Consider the following 22,197-nt stretch of genomic DNA (forward strand, 5'->3'; position numbering starts at 1 on the left):
CCATGGTCTCCTGGAGGCAGTGGACTCTTCTGGCTACTCCCTCCATCTTGGAGCTCTGAAACTCTCCCCACACACCCTTGACCCTGCACTATTCAGAGGATCTCATGTCTCTCGTCATTCCTGGTCTATGGTTTCGCTTGTTCCTCTTCTTTCCATCACCTCTAAGTAACTGAACAGACTGTCCTTGACTCTGTTCAAGGCTTTCTCATTTCTCCCCTGGATACAGACACAGATGTAGATACAGATATGAATCTCTCTCTCTCTCTCTTGTTCTCGCTCTCTCTCTCTGTCCCCTCTCTTCAACTTCAATGCCCCTATTTCCAATTGGCTTCCACTTCCCGACATCTTTCCTCCTGGGCAGAGCGTCAGTGTCCACACAGGATCCAACTTTTGAAGTCCTCTTTGATCTCTCCCTTGCTGTCTATATTCCCAAAGCTGATCCACTTCTAGTGAATTCACCCCAGCCACACCCTCCTCCTCTTCCTTCTCATGACTGCAATGTAATTTGGGGCCTCAGTTATCCCTTTTCTCTGGACCATTGCTATAATCAATATCCAGTGTTACCACCTGTGAGACCTTCTCATTCTAACGCACCCTGGGTGATGCTATCAGAGAGAGCTTCCTCTAGCTGGGGTCTTAGCTGGGTTCCTCCAGTGCCCCCCCCAAATCTCCCATACTAGTGACCCTCATATTTTATACCTGAGTCACCTTAGTCAGATTTATACAGCTTAAGACCCTACAACACCATTCTCAGTGCAGATAGGACTGCCCTGTAAAGAAAGGAAACATTTCTTTGGAGATTTAAGGGAACGTTTTTTCCCATTGTCCAAAGGACTAGGGAGCATCTCTAAAATCTGGGGTGCCTGGGTGGCCCAGTCGGTTGAGCGTCCGATTTTGGCTCAGGTCATGATCTCGCAGTTTGTGGGTTTGAGCCCCACATCGGGCTCGCTGCTGTCGGCATTGAGCTGGCTTCGGGTCCTCTGTCTCCCTCTTCTGCCCCTCCTCTGCTTGCACTCTCCCCACAATAAATAAATATTAAAAAAATATTTTTAAAAATGTAGTGGGCAGGAGTGAAGGATTTTGCCATCTTGTGATCTCTATCTGTGACTCCCTCAGGGCGAAGAACCGGCCTGTAGCTCATGACCTTTGAGTGTCCTGCTGGACATTCACATAGATAAAAATCCCGTTCATAGTGATCTTGGTCAAGATCTTAAGTGTATTTGTTTGTACAAAGTGTGTTTTTCATTGATTTATTTTTTGCTTTTAGACCATCTTAATACAGCTGAATTTGTTAAGAACATTAACACCTGTGTAAATTGAGGCAACATTGTTCTTTAAGTTGTTAGGAGCTGTAACGGGAATTTTTTGACATTTTGAAAAGACACATCACTTGTCATACCTCTGTCAGTCTGCATTTGTGCCTGTCACACTGAAAATAATGCTACATGCATACAGGTGTGAGCCTCTGACCGCCTCATTCTATCTGGTAGCATATATGTATGTACCTAAGCACTGAAATTTCAAAACACACATTATTCATTTTATTAACAATTACTTCCTTTGAAAGCTTCTACTCCAGTATGGTAATATATGCTTGTTGGCCGCACTATTGATTATTTTTGTTCGGTGATAATGAAAGTTATGCTACAAAACTTCTGTCGCAAAAGGGGGTCTAAGGCATTTGTAAGCGTGCGGGCAGATGAAATAGCCAGTTGGCTGGTGATAATGGAGGGAGGGAGAGACAGAAAAGGAAAAAGGTCAGCTGAAAAGCAGTCCTGTCCACCAGGGGCGGTGGCCAGGGAAGGAAATGGAAGGTTCTGGCAAAGACTTCTCTGGGAATTCAGGGGCTAGATTGCAGCCTGCCGCTCAGTAATCATTTTTTTCTGACAGCAGCCACTGGGTCCAGGAAACCGGTAAGTGCGGTCAGCCTTAAATGGTATCTAATACAATTGCGTTTATTCTAATAAGAGCGTCTCCTAACTGAATTATAAATGTTTAGATAGAAAACACAGACACAGTGAAAAAAAACATAATTTGAATACAAATGTGTGTTGAATATATTATATCTGACTGTAGTTTCAGGATTATATTTAGAAATTTCTCCTCTTCTAATTAAAGATGAGATTTCTTTCTCTGCCCATTCCTGGAAACTGCAGTGAAAATGGACTGGAAATTTTCATGTGTTAAAATGAGACCTGGATTTTATGAATCTTTCGCTTGTATTTTAAGATACAAGAGAAAAATTGTAGCTGGGAATTTCTTTTATTACTGTTGTCATGAACACTGGCTGAGCAGACCCGCCCTTGTGACCTTGGGTGGCCAGTGTTTTGTTTTTCTCATTGAAGTGTATTTAAAAGTGTGTTCAAAAGAACAAAGTACCATATAAAATGGAGGCATCATTGTTAGCCTCGGTTCTTTCTCTGCTTAGAATGAATGTGTGTTTGGAATTCGTCTTAGAAGAGCATCCATCAAAAGTTTGTCTCACTAATTTCTGGGAAGGATTTCATAGTGTGTACCAACTTCATAGAGAGGACCTTTCTAGTTTCTGTTACTCAAACTTCATTTACTTTACAGACATTTATAACTTTTAGTGAGTGGAAGTTTATCTCCACCTGTCGTGTGTGTGTGTGTGTGTGTGTGTGTGTGTACATGCACATAGATGTAAAGCATATAGATGTTGTATCTAATGTTGATAATACTGTATAGAGAGGACTTATACTACTACGTCTATATTGGTTGCAGGACATATATTTATGGCTTTGGTATTTTCAACCCCTTGATTCTAAACAGGAAACTGACACTCAGAGAGCGTAACTCAAGACGTTACGCAGCTATTCAGGAGAGAGGAGCAACTAGAACCCCGTGTAGAAAAACTGATTCTCCATCCAAAACCACGCAGAAGTCTCAAAATGCCATTTAACTTACGTTTCCAGTAAATTATAAAGAAACCAGTTTCAAGGTTCTATAAAGAAACATGTTCTTAAGGACTGTCACTTCTGCTCCCTTTACAAACCTTTTCTTCAAAAAGTCAACTAGGTCCTTTATTCATTTTGCAGTGGGGCCTCTCTAGTTTCTGTATTTTTATTGGTGCATAGGGCTTCCTGTGGGAAGGCCCCAGTGAGGGACCTCTTCTCAGTGGCTGTGATTACGGGGCAGGATTACACCCTCTCCCGGAGGTCAAGTGGCTCTCAGCCCAGCACGCCAGCCAGCAGCATCTCGAGATTCCTCTCCTGCCCAGGCATCTGCATCTGATAGGTGCGGGCTGAGGCCAGCCATTGATCAGGGGCGAGAGCACACTGAGAGCTATTTTAAATCAGGCTCCAAAAATAGAAGTAGGGATGCTCAGACATCAAGCGACTCACAGGGAGGAGAAATCATTCTTTAAAAATATATTCGGAGAATTTAAAAATTGAAAAGAGGAAACCCAGAGAATCTCAAAATGAGAAATTAGGAAACTCAAGGAGGCATCGTTTCTTTATTGTAATTAGATTTATGGAAAATAAAATTAAAGGCATCCCATAAATTACTTAATGGATAATGAGTCCTTGACTGTCTGACTCAGAAATCGGTTTGTTTTGCAAGGACCCTTTGATCAGCTCGCTAGGAGGCCGGTGTCTGGCAGACGGCTAAATGCCACAGCTGACCAAAAAGTGAGCGAGGGAGCCGCGTGCCGCACAACTATTTTCCTTGAGGCGGTCTTACATTTTGATCAGTCTCAGCCTCACGATCCAACATGACTGATGTTTTTCCCTTCAGAAATGTACAAACTGGCTACAAAGCGTCAGCAGGGCGAGGACACCTGGGGTCCCCGGCCTGGGCTTGTCTGGTTGCTGAGAGGTGTGGAACGAAGGGAGGTGGCCTGGCTTGGAGGCCGCGCTTTCCAGACTGGCCTGCCGCATCGTTAAACAGCTGCAAGGGAACTTGCGCGGCTCAGCGTTCTATAGTCAGAAGTCACAGCTTTCTGAAAATCCAACACCTAGGAGGGTTTTAAATATATGTTGAAAAATGAAGTGTCATGTAAGTGAAACCCCTAAAAATAGACTGAGATTGTTTTGTAGAGTTGCACAGCGAGTCCTTTGGTGTTTCAGGAAATACTACAGCGTTTCTTTACCCTTGAACTTCAATCTTGCTTTTCCTTTGAAGATGCATCCAGTGGTGAACCTCCACCCTCGTTATACCCGGGTGCTACACATCAGCCCTTCTGTAAAGAGCTCTAGCAGGAAGGGGCAAAGGACTGAGCTGCTGGTCACCGAGGGCCACCAGCCCTCTGAGGCAGTCCTCCCTCGGGCAAGGGTCCTAGCAACAAAGCCCCACTCACCTGGACCAAAGGCCTGCTTCATCCTGAACCAAACCTACAGGCTACGAGTTCATCTATTCTTGTAATTCTCATAGAATGAAGTCTTGTTGAGAACAGATCTCTCAGATGTTTTCTGTGTAGTTGTGTTTTGTTTTCATTGATCAGAAACAGCCACTGGAAGAAGCCCCCAGCCAGCCCTCCTGCAATTATTTCTGGGGGAATCAGTGACCCCGAGACCCTGTGATCAACTCAGGGCAGACATCTTTGTTCTCCCAGCACATGGGGTGGGGGGGGCAACAAGAAATGCGTACTACAGCAGTTCCCAAACTTGAGCGTGCCCCAGAGTTACCCCGAGAGCTTATTCAAACACAGCTTGCTGGGCCCCACCCCCGGACTTTCTGATTCAGTACCTCTGGGCGGGGCCTGAGAATCTGCATCCTAACAAGCTCCCAGAGGCTGCTGCCATGCTGGCCCAGGTATTACACTTTGCAAATCTGCAAATCGCTGGGCTAAGGATGCTGGGGTTCGAAGATCAAATAATTTGTCCTGGGGGCAGATCCTCCCTGTCACCAGGGCCTTCTTGGCAGCGAGGTAAGCCAGTGGCACCTGCTGGGATTTTCCTCCAGGATAATACTGAAATTCACTATTCAGAGCCTTATTCCTTTAGGTTAGCCTTCGGTCCACATTAAAACGCAAAAGTTCCTTGGAGGAGGATCAGGAGTTCATTTGACAAACATTTGTTGAGTGTATTCTTGACACCAGGCACGTAACTGAGCACTGAGGATTTGAAAATAATAGGCAGATTCTATTACATACACAGGGCGAAACCTTGAGCTGGGGGCAGGCGGGTGGAGAAGTCAATGTGTAAGTTCTGGAGAATTAGGAGGTAATACTTAACAATCATCACCAGGCACTATCAGAAAGTGGGCTACCCAGAGGTCACCAGAGTGGGTGAAGCAGGTCAGCAGGAACAGCACTTCAGGGTACAGGGCAGTGAGGGCCTGCCAGATCAGTGCTCAGCTGAGCCTTCAAGGGCAAGGGCGTCTCCTCCTCTGTGAGGGGCTTTGAAAGCCAGAAGGGGGAGAGAACACGAGGCCGCTGAATGCCTGAGGAGGACAAGGAAAGGAACGCCAAAGAAGGAACAAGGCCAGAGAAAGAACTGGGAACAATTACTTTTGAATTCTGCCTGGGTTCTGCACCGGAAGGAGCTAACTGGGGTGGCATTGATTGCGATGTTGGAAATAAAACTGAAGCACAAGTCAAAAAAAAAAAAAAAAAAAAAAAAAAAAGGTGGAAAAATAGAAGCATAAGCGAAGCATTGGGAGAAACCGGAAAATATTGTAGGCAGGAGCCCCAGCTTCTTAGGGAAACCCAGAAACGTCTTGCATATAAGCAGGGCCAATGGCAGCATATATGGGACCTTTCTGAGAATGAGAAAAGGGTGCCCTCTCCACTCAGACACATTTTCCCAGGGGCCCCTCTGGGTAGATGAACTAGAAAATGCCACAGGTTCCTCCCCGCTCACCCAGAGCACTGGAGGATGGCATCTGTCGCTGCATTTCCAGCAAGCCCTCAAACATAGTAGGCACCCCAGCAGTGCTCCCCGCATATTTGGACTAGGCATCACACCCAGGGTCAATGCCTGGGTCCTAAAAGTGTTTGATTCACTTCTGGGTTTAGTAGCAACAGAGGGAAGAAAGCAAGCGTCAGGCCTTTGTAAGAAGAACACTGTGGGATTTGTACTTGGGGCAACTTCTCTGTGGGTTCCTTCCGGCTGCGAAATAAATCAGTTTGAGAACCGAGGGATCCTCCGGATAAGTGGCCCGAGTACACAGTTCTGTCGGTCCCTTTGATCTCTAAGGCACCGCCCTGCTCTCAGCTTCTGTAGCTGGAGCAGATCCGCACAAGGCATAAGCCTGGCCATTGATGTAGAATGACTGAAGAGAGAGAGGAAGCCTGAAAGTGGATTTATTCAATAAATATTTATAGAGGAGCTCCTCCTTTCATTGCCTTGCATTGGGACAGCACTTTACTGCTTACAAAGTATTCTTTGTTCTCTCTATAATCTGTCCTTCATGGCATCAATCATGTAATGTAGGTAGGAACTACTATCAACATTTTAGAGAAATTGACTTACTCAAGGTCACATGAAGGAACCTTGGCAAAACAAAGGCTTGACGCTGGCTCTTAGGACAAGGTACTTTCCACCATTCCAGAATGTTCTGTGTTGGCTGAAAGAAAACAAAATGCAAAAGCCAGTAAGACATTGCCATCAGTAGAAATATAATGAGAGGTACATGTAGCTCTGAATTTTGGAGGGGCTAAAAAGAAGCAAGTGAGCTTAATTTTAATATAAGCTAAATAATAATATTTAAACCAGTTACTTAAAATATTATCAACTCACCATGTAGTACATGTGAAACAATATTAATGAGATACTTTCACATTCTTTTTTCATACGAAGCGTTTGAAATCGGTATGTATTTTATACTCAAAGCACAACTCAATTAGGAGCTGAACTCATTGGACATTCTTGATCTGTATTTAGATTTCATAGAATTTACAACTGAAAAGTAGACTTATGTACTCAGGTCAGTCCAAGCCCACTTGAAAGGTTTCCAGGAACTAAAGTGAGGATCAACGTTTTAGTTAAATTTACATTAATTAAGAATACATACAAATTTCAAATTTAGTTCCTCAGTGGCACTAGCTACATTTCAAGTGGTCAGTAGGCACATGTAGCTAGTGGCTCCTATACAGGAGAATGAAGCCCTAACACAAGCCTTCCTCCCAAGAAATCTAGTCTGGCAGGTCCAATATGTGCTTTGGTCTGTGTGTTAGCAGAGGTTAGTCTTGTCCCTTGATAACCGTGTCAAAAGTTGGTTTTCTCCATCCTTACCCCTCATCAGCCATCTTCTTTGGTGGCCTTCCTTAACCTAATTCAAGTCTGTGCTCTCTTCCTGGTTCCCACAACTGCCTGCTTATATCCATCTCAGAAGATGGAGGTTGTGATGGGCCAAGGGAGGCAGTGTCTTTGATAACATTAGCTCTGTAACTTTTAGGATAGAAACCAAGAACAAGCAGGAAGGAAGAGGGGATTTGTGAGAGGATAGCAATATACTCATGTATAGTATGATGTGCCTTCTTTTCCTTCTGGAACATCATTGACTTACACAGGACTCTGGCCAGCAGAAAGCGTGGCTCCTCTGCTTTTAAAAGCAAGTTCAGGGGCACCTGGGGTGGCTCAGTCGGTTGAACATCCAACTTCGGCTCAGGTCGTGATCTCATGGCTCATGAGTTGGAGCCCCACGTTGGGCTCTGTTCTGACAGCTCAGAGCCTGGAGGCTGCTTTGGATTCTGTCGCTCCCTCTCTATCTGCCCCTCCCCGGCTCATGCTCTGTCTCTCTCTCCTTCAAAAATAAATAAACATAAAAAAAAAATAAAAATAAAAATAATAAAAATAAAAATAAAGCAAGTTCATCTCCTTCGAGTCTGACTATCTAAATTCTGGTTGGATTTTCATAGTAACTACAAATGGCAATCTGTTTCTCCCAGGAAAACAATTATTTCTTACCTGAAAATACACGCGAAAGTCTACCCCATTCACTGGACTGGGTTGAGAGCATTGTTTCTATGTGGTTTTCTAGGAATACTTGAGTAATTATTCTTTTGCCATCTGTGCCTAAATACAAGTTTGCCCGTTTCTTTTCCTACACGTGAAAAGCCGTGACCAAAGCCATGCTGTCTTTAGGGATGAGCTTCTCCTGGATCTTTGTCATCCTGTAATCCCATCAGACCCTGGTCCGTAGGACTCAGGGACTCTATAAAATATCGTACAAATATAAACTAGATGTGTCCAACCTATCATTTTAAACCTCATTATTAGTGCCTCGGCTCCACTGAATACACAGGCAGGAATGTTTTCTTGTCCCCTGCTGCCCTCATCCTTTGTTCTCCATGGGGGTTAGAGATGGGGGTTGAGGCAATGGAGGTGCAGGTTCAGGCTGGTCTGTGAAACCTGACCCAGAGTAAATTTGGTTATTAAACTCATCTTCTTAAACTGCCTAGTTAAGCAAGTTGATGTTAGCTGCTGGGAACACAATGCTGCCAAACAGACAAGCAGTAGCCTGCCTGTCCCCTCAAGTATTTTACAGCTGGAGTCAGGCATGTGTCATGGCCGTCAAGGTGGCCAATTTCCTTACATGCACATACAGTTATTACCGATTTACACACTTCTGCTAGCAAGTAAATGAAGTCCTGGGATGAAGCAGCATTGCCTACCGTCCCAAGAGACGTCCTGCTAAATAAACCTTCCACGATCGGATAAGCTTGAGAGACACCATTGTTTCTCTTACTCTATTGGAGACTCGTTCAAGACCGAAAAAAGCCCTATTGCAAGGAAGCGTGTTCAGCCTGGTTTACCTGGAGTTAACTTAATTATCATGGGACCTACTTTCCTCAGGGGACATTTGTGAATCACTCAAAAGTTACTGCTGTCTGAACTTACTCATACATGCTGATTTTAAATACTCTACGTCCAGTTTCCATTAAGTTCTTACTTAAAGAAATTTTTAAAAGGACATCAAGGCCATGTGTCTAAGGTAGCTGGCAGCATATACAATATCTGAAAACGATCAGCTTCTAGTATATAGTCCTTTATTCCTCCTGGACCCAACGATGTTAAATTTTTAACATTTTAACTACTTCATAATCCTTGAAAACATTAAAAGAAATGAAATATAATTTTAGAAATATGAATTTTCTAGTTATATTTTTGTTGTAGGTGTATGATTTAACTCTAGCATTCCACAGAATAGAGATTGTGAGTCCATTAAAAACTAAACTGAACTAAAACTAAAACGAACTTGCATTCATTCCTCTGGTCAGTGAGCCAGTCACCAGTTAAATCGGTCAGTAAATATTTTTTCAGGAACTAATAGCCATGAACTAAGGCACTAGGGACACAGAAATGACAAGTATAAATAGTCCTTACCATCTGAGTGCTTACTGCAGAGAGGGGAATACTAACATTAAGCAAGTAATAACAGTAGAGAGAAAGTATAAGAGACCTAAAAAATATTGGGAAGCTTCTCCCTATCCATTTCTAAGTTCAGATCTCTGTAAACTAGAAAAAATATAAAGAATAAGGAGCCCACACTGCACCCAAAATGACAGTACCCTTATTACATAGGAAGACACATCCCGAATAATTGTTTATAGCCTTTCTAACAATAAGATCAATGGCCTAAATGTGAAATTAATCTGAAGCTACGGTTCTAATACACTGTTTTGGCGATGAAGCATATTAGATGGGATTGTTTCAGAATGCTTAATTATTGTGTCTGCCACACTCATGTGTTTGAGTCATTCCTAACTTCTGGACTGCTGCCTAGATTTCTGCAATACGGCTGCAGTTTTGTTCTCTCTCTCTCTCTCTCCCTCTTTAATGCATAACTTTCCTCACTAGCCTTAAACCTCAAAGTTCTGAACTGCACTTTTGCAAATTCTATATGAGACCTAAAACAGTTTATCAAAGTGTTGATTCCATTGAGTTTGGGTGTAAGTTGATGTTTTCTTTGTGTTCTGCAGGTTCATGATTTCAAAGTGCCTGTGTGAAGTCACTTTCGCTGGAAACTGCAGCCTGAGCTCTTGTTGTGTTCAAATTGTTCTTCCGTCAAATGCACGTAGCCCTGACCTTACGGTGGATGAAGATACCTCAACTGTCTGACTTTGCCAATTGCTCGATTTCAGGATTTAGAAGGGTGGAAAGAAAGAGAAATCTTGCCAAGATCTGAACGTCTAGGTGGCTTATTCTCCAGCACCGTCAATAGCTGTGCGTGTCAGAACTGAATATCCTCCCAAGGAGTGCCATGATATTGAAGTCACTTTATTAAAAACAGTCGTGTCTGCAGATCGGTCGAGAGACTCGGACGTTTACCGCCAGAGATGACACTGAGTGTGCTTCTGTTGCGGCCCACTGTCTTCAAGTGGGGCATATTGATTGATGAGTGACTGCTTGCCGATAAATTCTCTCCTCACTGCTTCCTGGATTGGGCCTCCCTAAGCAATTGATCACTTACCTTCAGACTCACATGTGGGGTTTTTCACAACAATAGTCTCGGAATCACTGGGACCTGGATCGATTTCATCATTTGACACAAACAAACATAATCCCAGTAGCTCGAGCATCATGGCTTTGAACGTGGCCCCCGTCAGAGACACAAAATGGCTGACGTTGGAGGTCTGCAGGCAGTTCCAGAGGGGCACGTGCTCACGCTCTGACGAGGAGTGCAAATTTGCTCACCCCCCCAAGAGCTGCCAGGTGGAGAACGGAAGAGTGATCGCCTGCTTTGACTCCCTGAAGGTAAGGGGATGCGTTTCCTGTGTCGTGTTGATGGCACAGTGGACTCTCGGATGGAATGCTTTCCCATGTAGCTTCACAGAAGTTCAACAGTCATTTTTAGGTTCTGTTTTCTTGTTTGCGGTGCCTGTTGGGAGATCTTCACCCACGTTTTTTCATATCAGGCATACATAAATTTTTTACAGAGCCATGTTTAAATTAAAAATACATGACGGTATATTTTGGGTCTGGCATGACATTCATGTACCCAAGAGTTTTAAATCAAAGTCTGGCTTGTGACAACTGAAGATAAATATTTTATTAACGTTTGATCTTCTGGAGGTTATATAAAGGTGAAGAAATTGAATGTGTCACTTTTATGTGCCAGTTATTCTGATTCGCCTCTCGAAGAATTTTCTACTCTTATGCTTTTCTTTCTTGACCAAGGGCTTCCTAAAATACTTCTTAATAGGTTTTTCATTCTTTCTGACGATTTGCCATGGCTAACAGAAATCATTGAGTACATAGTTAGTACTCCTTGAGAACCCACTATGTGTTAGTTAACAGCATCACGGAAGAATTGAATGTGATTCAAGATGGTATCCTTGAGCTCACTGTCTAGGAGGGAAAATACAGCATGTCAGCAAGTAACTATAATGCAAGACAGAAAGGGACATATGCCTTAAGAGAGAAACAGGGTTCTATGTGGGTCCATAGAAGGGAGAGCTGACTTCCAGCTGACTGTTTCAAGAAATGTTCTAGAAGGTTGTTGCAACCTGAGGTGTATACCAAGTCAGGTGGGGTTTGGACTTGCAGAAATTGGGGGAATTATGATGAAATATCTAATTGAAGGAAGTAGGTGTGACTTAGCCCATAATTCTTTGAGGCTTATTTTGCCCTAAAATATGGATTCTATGAATCCCAGGCTGTCTAGGACAGTCCTAACATCATCATGATATAGTTTTCAATGGAGATAAGAGCTTAATGTTTACATCTCTGCAAAACTTTGTATAAATAAGCTTACCAAAGAGTTAAAAAAAAAAAAAAAAAAAAAAAAAAAAAAAAAAAAAAAAAACGTGGTCCATGCTCTTGGGAAATCTTAGTGCTGTGAGTTTACAAAATAGTGACCTTAGCCTATTCTTGGATATTGAAGGATTGGGTATGTTTTGAGGGAGAATTTCAACTTAAAGTGAAAAGTTATGTCTTATGATATTTATTAGTCAAAGTTGAAATATAAGACTTTGTATATTTAAGTATATCTTAAAGGGAAAATTTGTCTACACACTAAAAAGCAGAAGGATATGGGGCGCCTGGGTGGCGCAGTCGGTTGGGCGTCCGACTTCAGCCAGGTCACAATCTCGCGGTCTGTGAGTTCGAGCCCCGCGTCAGGCTCTGGGCTGATGGCTCAGAGCCTGGAGCCTGTTTCCAATTCTGTGTCTCCCTCTCTCTCTGCCCCTCCCCCGTTCATGCTCTGTCTCTCTCTGTCCCAAAAATAAATAAACGTTGAAAAAAAAAAATTTAAAAAAAGAAAAAAAATAAATAAATAAAAAGCAGAAGGATACATTTGTAGCCCAAGAGAAGTCTTTTAAGGGTTAAAGTTTGAAAAATTAGATATGCCATTTATCCCCATAACTTTCCCTATTTTATTCCTCTTTATCATGAAAAGTTTATTAGATTAGACTTTAAAAATATGAATTGTTTTGTCTACACAGAAATAAACAGATGGATAAATCACAGTTATATAAAGTATAACATTATAAGCATATTTTTATAATAGTATTTATTTTGCTTTTAGTCAAACAAGTAACCTAAGTACGTATTTGCTTCTACGGTCACTATAAAAAGCAGTTTAGATTAAACATTCACTATAAAAAGCAGTTTAGATTAAAAACTAGATTTTAAGAGCTTCAAGATATGGAAACAGGTCAGAGGTAAGAAATTCATTTCCCAGGTCATCCTACTTCCTTTGTTTTATTGATCCAAGCCTTCACTGGTTGGATATTGACTAGGAAACCAACGTCTTAGGAAGTGTCTTAAAACTTAATTCTTTCAGCTAGTTAAGGAAATATGAGGGAGATATATACAACACATTAAGGCCAAGTACTTCTTGAATATCAAGAGGACAGCAACTTCCAAGTCCTTACAATGTGGATTCTCCGGGACCACAGTTGTTGGAGGAATTCCAACCCATGGAGAAAGGGTGAAGAACAGTTAAGTTTAACATAAAAGCATGAACCAAGCATGAAGATTTGAGTTTTAAGGACCATTTTCAGAAGTGTCTAGTGGAATCATTTGCAGTGTTGAAGCATGGTTACAGATTGCCTTAAGTTATCAGTTTCCTTTTAGAATTGTACATTTTCAGATTATTTAATTTGAGCGTGGTGTCACTTATTTTTAAAGTTGTCAAACTGTGAAGAATGTGAAAAGAGCCCATAGCATAGGAGTCAGACATACCCGAGTCTATAAATACCTGCTCAACCACTTCCCTGACTTGGGTGGGTCCCTTGTCACTTCTTAGCTTTGTTGTCTCATCAGTGAAATGAGAACATTTGCCAGTGACATTGGCTAACATATGCACACTGCCTGGCACCATGCGGGCATATTCACCTTGCAAGGTGGATGTAAGAATGACGAGTTCCTACAATAAGGACGAGTAAATTAAAAAGGCACTCAGGGGCACCTGTGGCTCAGTTGGTTAAGCGTCCCGCTCTCTTGGTTTCGGCTCAGGTCATGATCTCATGGTTTCGTGAGTTCGAACCCCACATCAGGCTCAGTGCTGACAGTGTGGAGGCTGCTTGGGACTCTGTCTCCTTCTCTTTGTGCCCCTCCTCCACTCACATTGTCTCTGTCTCTTTCTCTCTCTCTCTCACAAAAAAGGCACGCAACAGTGGTAGCTAAAGAGAAAAATTATGATGACAACAATAATTAAGCTATTTAATTTTAGTTTCATTTAATATAATAAATAAGACAGTGTTGCTCCACAGAACCAGCCTACGACAGACAGAAATGCAAGGGCTTTGCTGTCAGGCCAGGGCTTGAATGAGTTCTGGCTGGTTAGAAGTGAGCTATAGCATTTGAGACAAATTATTTTACCTCCTTGACTTCAGTTTCCTCTTATTCAATATTCATATTATAATTCCAACTTCATAAGGTTACTGCAAAGACCACCTGGCCTAAGATATGCCAGATGCCTAGCAGAGGGCGGGACATAGTAGAGCCAGATCCTGTTATTTTCCCTTCATAATAAAGTATTACAGCATAGACACTGATTTTGATGACTGGCTTTATAGACAGGATGTGTCCAACTCATAAAGCGTTCAACTCTTAATGTGTCCAAACTCTTAAGAATCGACTGTGTGAGTGATAACAGCTCAGTGATACAAATTAGTCATGACATTAAAGCAAGTCAAGTTTGACGCCGACATTATGTTTGTGGTTAGTATTTCTCACGAGGTATTTTCTCAAGGACTGTGGACTATTTTTGTTCGGAAAAATAGGGAAGAGGAATCTGTGTTGGCATACCAATATAGAGACCAGTCGCCTATAAGCCTGACATATTCCTTTTTGTTTTTCAGTTTTTGTTATGGACTATTTGCATCCATGAGGAAACACCCATAAAAACATACTAAACAAATTAGTGGGTGGTTAAAAAGGAGATTTGCTGAGGTCTTTGGAAAGAGAGTTGTACATCTATAAATACTTTTGTAGAAATGTTTCAGAAAATAGAGCACAGTTCTTACAATGACAACTGTACTTTATTCACAACTGTTACCTTGTTGCATTTTAAATGAAACCACTGGGCAGAAAAGGCATTTGTGATTTTTTTTTTTAACAGTGCAGTTGCTTAAATTTTTCTGGAAGGCCTGGAACATGATGTTCCACAAGATAGGTTAACTTGACAAAATGCAAATTGCTTCGTGAACAGCTAACCTCCCTGTATCCTTGACCATGTTGGCCCCATCTCTGTTCCTTTAAAATCCATAAAACAGTCTCCCTCACAGTTGAGATGTTTGAGATTTTTCTTTTCAGGTTCTTTTCCCTGTAACCAATAGGAACTAGTCTGGATTGTTTTGCAGACGGAAACATCCGGAAGGGAATAAATGAATTAGCTTTCATGCTTATTGGGACTAAAGGTTTTGGCATTTACCACTTTCATCAAGTATTTAATGTCTTTGCTTAAACGTTTTAATTCAAACTGAAATTAAAATAGGAAATAATTTTTTAAAAAATCATGTTGCTAATTTTGGCCAAAGAAAAACAAAAAGCACTCCTAGAGTCTTTGGGGAAATTGTTTTGGCTTTACATAATAAAAATTAGTTCAAAGACCCTGTGATTCTTTGAGCACCTGAGTGAGATGACGTCACTCTTCCATTGGAAGCCTCCCAGTGGCTTCCCAGCTCGCCTGGGTACATGGGTAAAGACCGATCCTTACAAAACTGTTTGGGCCCTGGAGATCTGACTCTCACCCCAACCCCCTGACTTCTGTCCTACCATTGTCCCCCATCCAGTCCCCTGTAGCCACCCCGCCTCTATCCTGGCCCCTGGCTGTGCCAAGTAGGCTTCCTCCTTAGAGTGTTTACACTTGCTCTTTGCTCTGCCTGGAATATTCCTGCCTCAATTGTATGAACAGCTTATCCCTCATTCCCTTCTGGATTCTGATCCAAACTGCCAACAGTGAAGCCTTTCTGCCAACCTTATTTCAAATAGTAATTTCCCCATGGCTGTGATTCCATTTGCTCACCATCTTGCTTTCTTCTTCTCCCTAACACCGCCTTCTGGTAAACTGAACACATACTTGGTTTGGGTTCATTATCTGTCCCCCTCCCTTCTGCTAGAATGGAAGGTCCATGTAGATGGGGATGGTATCTTTTCTGATCACTGTCGTGTCCTTCGAGCCTAGAACAGGGTCTCCTACGTATTAGATGCTCAATAAGTATTTGTTGCACGGTAGAGCATGTTCCTTAGGAAAGGATTCAAGCCTCTCAGGTAGGGCTGCTGCATACGGCTTGTGTGGGTGCATTTCTCAATATGGTCTGTGTGACCGGCACCCCCTGGAGTTGTGCAGTGCACAACCTGTACGGCAATGTGCTATGGCCCTGTTCTCAATAGTCCAATAGATTTCAAAATCAGGGGGCTCTGTGCAGGAATTAGAGGCCCCAGTATAATACAGCATGGAAGTGTAATACAACATGAGAAAATTGACAAGAAAACTGACAAGTAATTGACAAGTAAATTACTTCAGTTTCTCTGAAGTGTTGCAGAAACTACTTACTATTACTCTCCCATTCTTTCTAAGTTTGAAAGTGTATAAAAATAGATCCTACTCGCTTATTTGTGGGATGCTGGCTATAAGTTGGCTGATGACAAATAAAATTTTAGTCTTCATGTGTATGGGTGAAAATTTTAAAATCGAATATGGTAGTAGATATGTTTGGGACAGTTCTTCAAAACATACTGAAAAATGTATGTCATTGGCCTTGGCCTTAACTTCATGTTGTTGGATTGCTTTCAAATAGAAGCTAATTCTTTGCAGAAATTGCTTGAGGATTTTTTAAGTTATGTGCTCAATTCTGGCCTGATTTGAAGATATAATCTCAGACAATTATTTTGTTATCTATAGAAATCTCTGTAGTCACATAGAGGCTACTTTCTGCCAGGTGTTTTTCATGAATTAGCAGTTCCTTCCAACGACTCTGTAAGGTAAATATTCAGTCACCCATTACAGTTGTGGGATACAGGTTGGAAACAACAAATAACTTACAAATGGTGGGGAAGAGACATGATCCAAGGTAAGTGTCACTCCAAAGCCGCCCCATCCCTTCCCTCCTCCTAATTCCTCTTATAGAATAACTCATCGGTCTAATGAATTCTAAAACTCCTAATATCTTAACAATATCCATGTTTCACAAATTTAGCATATGGAAGTGTCAAAAACATTCTAAAATAGAAGCCCCCAGGAATAAACTGATCTAGGTACTAAAAAGTTACATATTTGAAAAGGAGAGACAGTGAGGCACATGTATTTCTTTTTGTCTGTATTTGTCCAGAGATATTATACCTCACTTACTAGGTCTCAGTAGCAAAAGTAGTTTTGGTCCAAGGTGTTGGTGTGTGTGTGTGTGTGCCCGTGCGATTCTGACACATAGGATTTCAGATATCACGATAAAGTGAAGGACATGTTCTACTTTAACGGTGCCCCGGACCACCAATTCTACTCCTTGTGTAAGAGATCCGTGTATCCATCATCTGACTGCTGCCCTCCGGGGCAAATCAACCACTTGCCCCTTCGTGATACTATGAAGACCTCCATGTAACAGTTCACTCCTCTAAGTTTGTGTCCCCATACAAGCCCGTAAGCTTCCCAAGGACAGGATGGTGTCTTAGTCATCTCTGTGCCCAAGCACCTAGCGTGGCACTGATGCGTGGAGGAGGTGCAACAATAACCATTCCAAGAGTGCATAAATTAACGAAGGAATCCCCATGACTTTTCAAAACGAACTTATTGATGATTGCCAGTGAACCTCAGACACCAAACTGCTCTGTGTGGCTGTTCACCATTTTCTTTAATTTCTCCGTTTTGTTCTGCAAGCCTGGCCAGCCCCTCCTTGGACTTCTTTCCTCCTCTTTCCCCCCACTCCTACTTCTTCTACCACTGCAACCTTCCTTCCTATCTCGCCTCTAATGCCACCTCTCCTCTCCTTGCTCCTCACTGTGGATACTTGCCAAGACTCAGCATTGGTCTTTCCTAGATCAGGTCGGTGACGAGTTCCGAAAGGGTGTCTGCGCTCAGCATTCAATTCCCACGTCTGTGTCGATCAATCCAGGTTCTGGGTGTGTGCCCTTTCCTGGCCAAGTCCGTGGCCAAAATGCCCACCAAACACCCTGTAGGCGGGGTCCATACTCACCTGTAGTTGAACATTCCTAGATCCAACTCTTCATCCACCCCCAGTCATCATCCCACTCCATGTGCCTTGTTCCCCAGGCACAAAACCTTAGCTTGACACTGACCACCATGCCGAGGATCCTTAGTCTTTCTTTTTCTTTCTTGTTCTGGTTGTAGGGAAATATATAAACTTTAAGAATCAATAAATTATTAAACTGTGAAATGTTTACCCAGATACAGACTATTACAACAAATCTTAAGATCTCAAGGGTTTCATGTTGGCCTCTAAAAACTATCTATGGACAGCAAGTTAAGAAAGTCTCATCTACAGAGAAGTCTGACACATTAAAGTGGGCACAAGATGACCAGAGGGTCATTAAAGATACTTTTTGGCTGTTTCTCAAATTTGCCTAGGGTCAAAATTAGCACCAGATTCTTCCTGATACTCAAGATATTTCTATGCGAAGAAAGAATATACTTGTAGCTTCCAGGACAAGAGGAGGGCCAAGAGGAGGACAGTGCAGGTGGAATCAGTTTCGGTGCCTTTAGTGAGCAAAGGAATGAGGATTCTCAAAGTGGCATCTCCCTAAACGTCCTATCAGGGATAGCACAGCTATGGCGTTTATGGGTGATGCCACCTTCCTAGGGACACGGCTTCTACCCTCAAGACACCTGCATTCTAACCCAGTGTAAAATTAAGAGGTAGACAAAATAATCTCTACGTTAGTTTCCTGTGGCGGTCATAACAAACTACCAAAGACCGGGCAGCTTAAAACAACAGAAATGTATTGTCCCCCAGTTCGGGGCGGCTGCAAGTGCAGACAAGCATTGGTACGACCATGCTCCCTCTGAAGCTTCCGTGGGAGAACGCTTCCCTGCCCCTTCTCTTTTCTGGTGACTCAGTGTCTTCTCTGGATCCAGCTTCTGATGTCTGTCTTCCTGCGTGTGTTTCTTCGCATGGTCTTCCCTCTGAGTCTGCGTCTAAATTTCCCCATCTCACAAGGACGCCAGTTACATTAGGTTAGGGGCCCACCTTTTCTGGTATGACCTCATCTTAACTAGTGATATCTGCAACGATCCTACTTCCAAATCAAGTCACAGTCTGGAGGACAGAGGTTAATTCTTTAATTCATCTTTTGGGTGGAGGGGGACACCGTTCCACCGTAAGAATCGTATCCAAACCTAGAAAATGTCAGAAACCAAACACTGTAGTCTAACTCCTGAGCCCAGACTACTTTCAGAGTCTACCTGTGCACAATGCTCAGAACAGCCGCTAGCCATCACTGGAGTTGGCAAGAGAGATGAGGCTAGAAAAACTCCAGTGTTGGGTCTGAGTAGACGAAAGAAAGATGATAAGCTGACATTCTGTGATTACAATAATCTGTGTTTGAAACATGTAAAAATAGATTAAAATAATTCGCAGAGAAAACTGGCAAAACTTATTTTCTCCAAAAATCAAACGGAGCAAAATATCACTTTTAACCTTAATTACGTTCTTGAATAATTACATTTGTTTATTATTCACTTAGCCTTGGGCAGGGATGCTAACTTTGCTAGTCTGTGTAGCAGTTTCTTATGAAACCAATTCTCACCAAAGCTTGAGGAGAAAGAAACATTTATCATGATTTGTTTAAGATTCTAGTTTTTTTCTGAAAATGGAAATAGCATCTTGTCAGCACCCTCCTTCCTTCGTTCAAACTTTTGCTTTTATTTTAGAATGTGGTTTTGTTTTATGTATGTATGTATTTAGAGAGGGAGCACAAGGAAGGGGCAGAGGAAGAGGGAGAGAGAGAACCTGAAGCAGTCTCCCCACTGTCAGCGCAGAGCCCAACACAGGGCTCGAACTCACAAACCGCGAGATCATGACCTGAGCCGAAATCAAGAGTCTGATGCTTAACTGACTGAGCCATCCAGGCGCCCCAGAATGTTTTTAATACAATGCAAACTAGGAAGCAAAAATTTAAAAAGCCCTGGCCTGGGAGTCTATATCTGCGCCCTGGCTTTCCTGCACATAATCTTATTTCATTTCACCTCTCTGGGCGGGCTCCAGGTGCCTCATTGGTAAATACTCATTCATTTAGTCCGCTCATTCATTCATTCATTCATTCCCTCTTTCACTGAACAAGAGGTACAAACCAAAATCCGCAGGACTCAGCAAGAAATGGGAGTGAGGCATTCAGCACTGGCTGTGGGGGAAATGCAAGGAGGACTACAGACTGCAGGAAAGTAACTGAAAAGCATGTGACCCCCCGACCGTGGCGGCCACCACTCAGCCGCAAACAGCTGTTGCCTGCCTTCTGAGACTCCTAGGGATTTTTTAAAAAAGAACCAGAGGTACATATTTTGGCGTGAAGTTTCCCAATCCCTAAACCTTGGCAACCAACGAAAATATTTTTTAGACCCCGAAGGTCAAGCAAAACACATCTACAGGCTGGATTCCATCTGTAGACGGCCGCATTCAACCTCTGCTCAAAACAAATGAACAATAATTGATCATGGGACAGGTGCTGGTGAACACTGGGAGTGGAACAGCATACACCCCTTCTTCCATCAGCGGAGATCACAGAGGGCGGAGCAAAATTATAAACTGCTCTGAAGGACCTAAGCTTGAAAGACCCTACGTGTGTAGTGTGGGTGATTCACTCTCTGGTTTCCCCTTACCTCACTGGCCACTCCTGCTCTGTCTGCCTTCCTGAATCTTCCTCCTTCTGAACACTGGCATCATTCCAGACTTTGAACGTCTCTACGTTTCCTCACACCTACAGTGACCCCCCTTACCCTTGTAACTCACCAAGCATGATCTTGCCTCAGAACCTTTGTACTTTCTGGCCCATATTCCAGAGAGCTGGACTCCCTAGATGACCTCATCCAACCCAATGGCTGTAGACATCTTTCGTATGCTGAACGTTTCGTAATTTCTGTCTCTGGCCCCGATTTCTCCCCTAAGCTCTAGACTCATGTATTCAATTGCCCACCTGACATTTTTACCTGGATATTTAAGTGGCGTCTCACATTTAATAGGACCGCTAAGTTTTTGGTTTCCCCTACAACCTCCTGTTCCCATTGTCCCTGTTCTCAATAGATGGTGCTGCTTATTTGCTTGATCAAGTAAAACATCTTAAAACCCAGCTTCAATCTTCTCTTACCATCACCACCATATCCAGTCCGTCAGGAAGCCCGGCTTTCTCCACCTTCTGAAGACATCCTAAATCCAAGCACTTTCCGGCACTTCTGTCATGACCACCCTGGCCCAGGCCACCATGTGTCTCCTATGGACTATTGTAACAGCCTACGGTAGCTCACACTTCCGCGACTCCCTCCTTGAACAGCGTGACCTGGAAGTCAGGTCACATCATTCTCTAGCTCAGAACCTTCCAGTAGCTGTTCGTGTCACTATGCAATCACAGCCCTTAAGGCCCCCTGTGCTCTGGCTCCCTGCTGCACTTCTGGCGCCATAAGTCGACCACGCTCCCCCTCACGACTGTGTTCCTATCACAGTGGCCTCTTTGTTCCTCAGGGCCTCTGCACCAGCTGTTCCCTCTACGTGGAATGCTCTTCCCCCATGTAGCTGCAAGCCTCAGTTCTCCACTTTCATCCGGACTTTACTTACATGGCCCACATCTACCCACAAAAGCAACCTCAGAAATTATCCTTAAGGGATGTGATCTATCTCTGTGTCTCCTCTGCGTCTGTCTCTACCACGAGAAGGTGAGGCTGTAAGGCAAGGATCTCGTTGCTCTGTCCCTGCACCCAGCACGTGCAGGGTGCTCAATCAGATTTGCAAATGCATAAATGTATCCTTAATTCTTACACTTTTAAATGCCACTGTTCCAACAAAATTCAAGTCACTTTTCTGGCTACCCACTGCTTAATTTTTTTCTGTCAACCCACAGACAGATAAAACCTCAAAGTTAAAGGTTCTGTACAAATAAGCTCTTTGCTTTACAACCCAAAAGGTGTTTCTGGGTCATGCTCATGTTTCTGGAATGACAGATCACATGGAGATTTGCCCACAAGTGTCAGCGAAGAGCTGTTAAAATTCATGGAGTGGCTTGTTGGACCACCGTGGGCAACTCAGCAGATCCCAAAAGCCTCGCTATAGACTTAACGCTGGCATTGGACGACATTTTCACTAGTCTATAAAATAAGGACACTGAAATACTTTCTTTCTTAGTTTTGTTTCATTTTTATGGTGGTAAGGACACATAACACGAGCTATGACCTCACCCGTGTAACAAATTTTTAAAGGCACGACACCGTATTGTTATCTACAGGCATAGTGGTCTATTGTAATACTCTAGGATGTATCCTATCCGTCTTAAACAACCGAAACTGTACAAAATGTTTTTTTTTTAAATAAAGCTGAATTCTTTCAATTCAAAGTTTCTTTTTTATTCAGAGATTATACCTTCTTTTTAAATTTTTTTTTAAATGTTTATTTGTTTTTGAAAGAGAGAGAGAGAGCACAAGCAGGGAAGGGGCAGGGAGACAGGGAGACACAGAATCCAAAGCAAGCTCCAAGCTCTGAGCTGTCAGCACAGGGTCTAACATGGGGCTAGAACCCACGGGCAGCGAGATCATGAACTGAGCTGTAGTCGGACACTTAACTGACTGCACAGGCGTCTCTGTACCTTCTTTTTTTTTTTTTTTTAATTGATTATCATAATGTTCCTTTTG

At 42.8% G+C, this 22,197-nt stretch overlaps 1 protein-coding gene across 9 annotated transcripts in view; it reads left to right on the forward strand.

Annotated features, from left to right (window-relative positions):
• MBNL2 (muscleblind like splicing regulator 2) overlaps positions 1-22,197 on the forward strand; it is a 160,533-nt gene that overhangs the window by 39,807 nt on the left and 98,529 nt on the right. For all 9 annotated transcript variants that reach the window (XM_045480988.1, XM_045480934.1, XM_045480968.1 and 6 more), the window contains one exon: positions 9,887-10,661. In XM_045480988.1, coding sequence (XP_045336944.1) covers positions 10,488-10,661 — 174 coding nt within the window. In that variant the 5' untranslated portion in view covers positions 9,887-10,487. The remainder of the gene's footprint in view (positions 1-9,886; positions 10,662-22,197) is intronic.

This window comes from Leopardus geoffroyi, chromosome A1 (genome assembly GCF_018350155.1).
Source record: "Leopardus geoffroyi isolate Oge1 chromosome A1, O.geoffroyi_Oge1_pat1.0, whole genome shotgun sequence".
Classification (NCBI taxonomy): Eukaryota; Metazoa; Chordata; class Mammalia; order Carnivora; family Felidae; genus Leopardus; species Leopardus geoffroyi.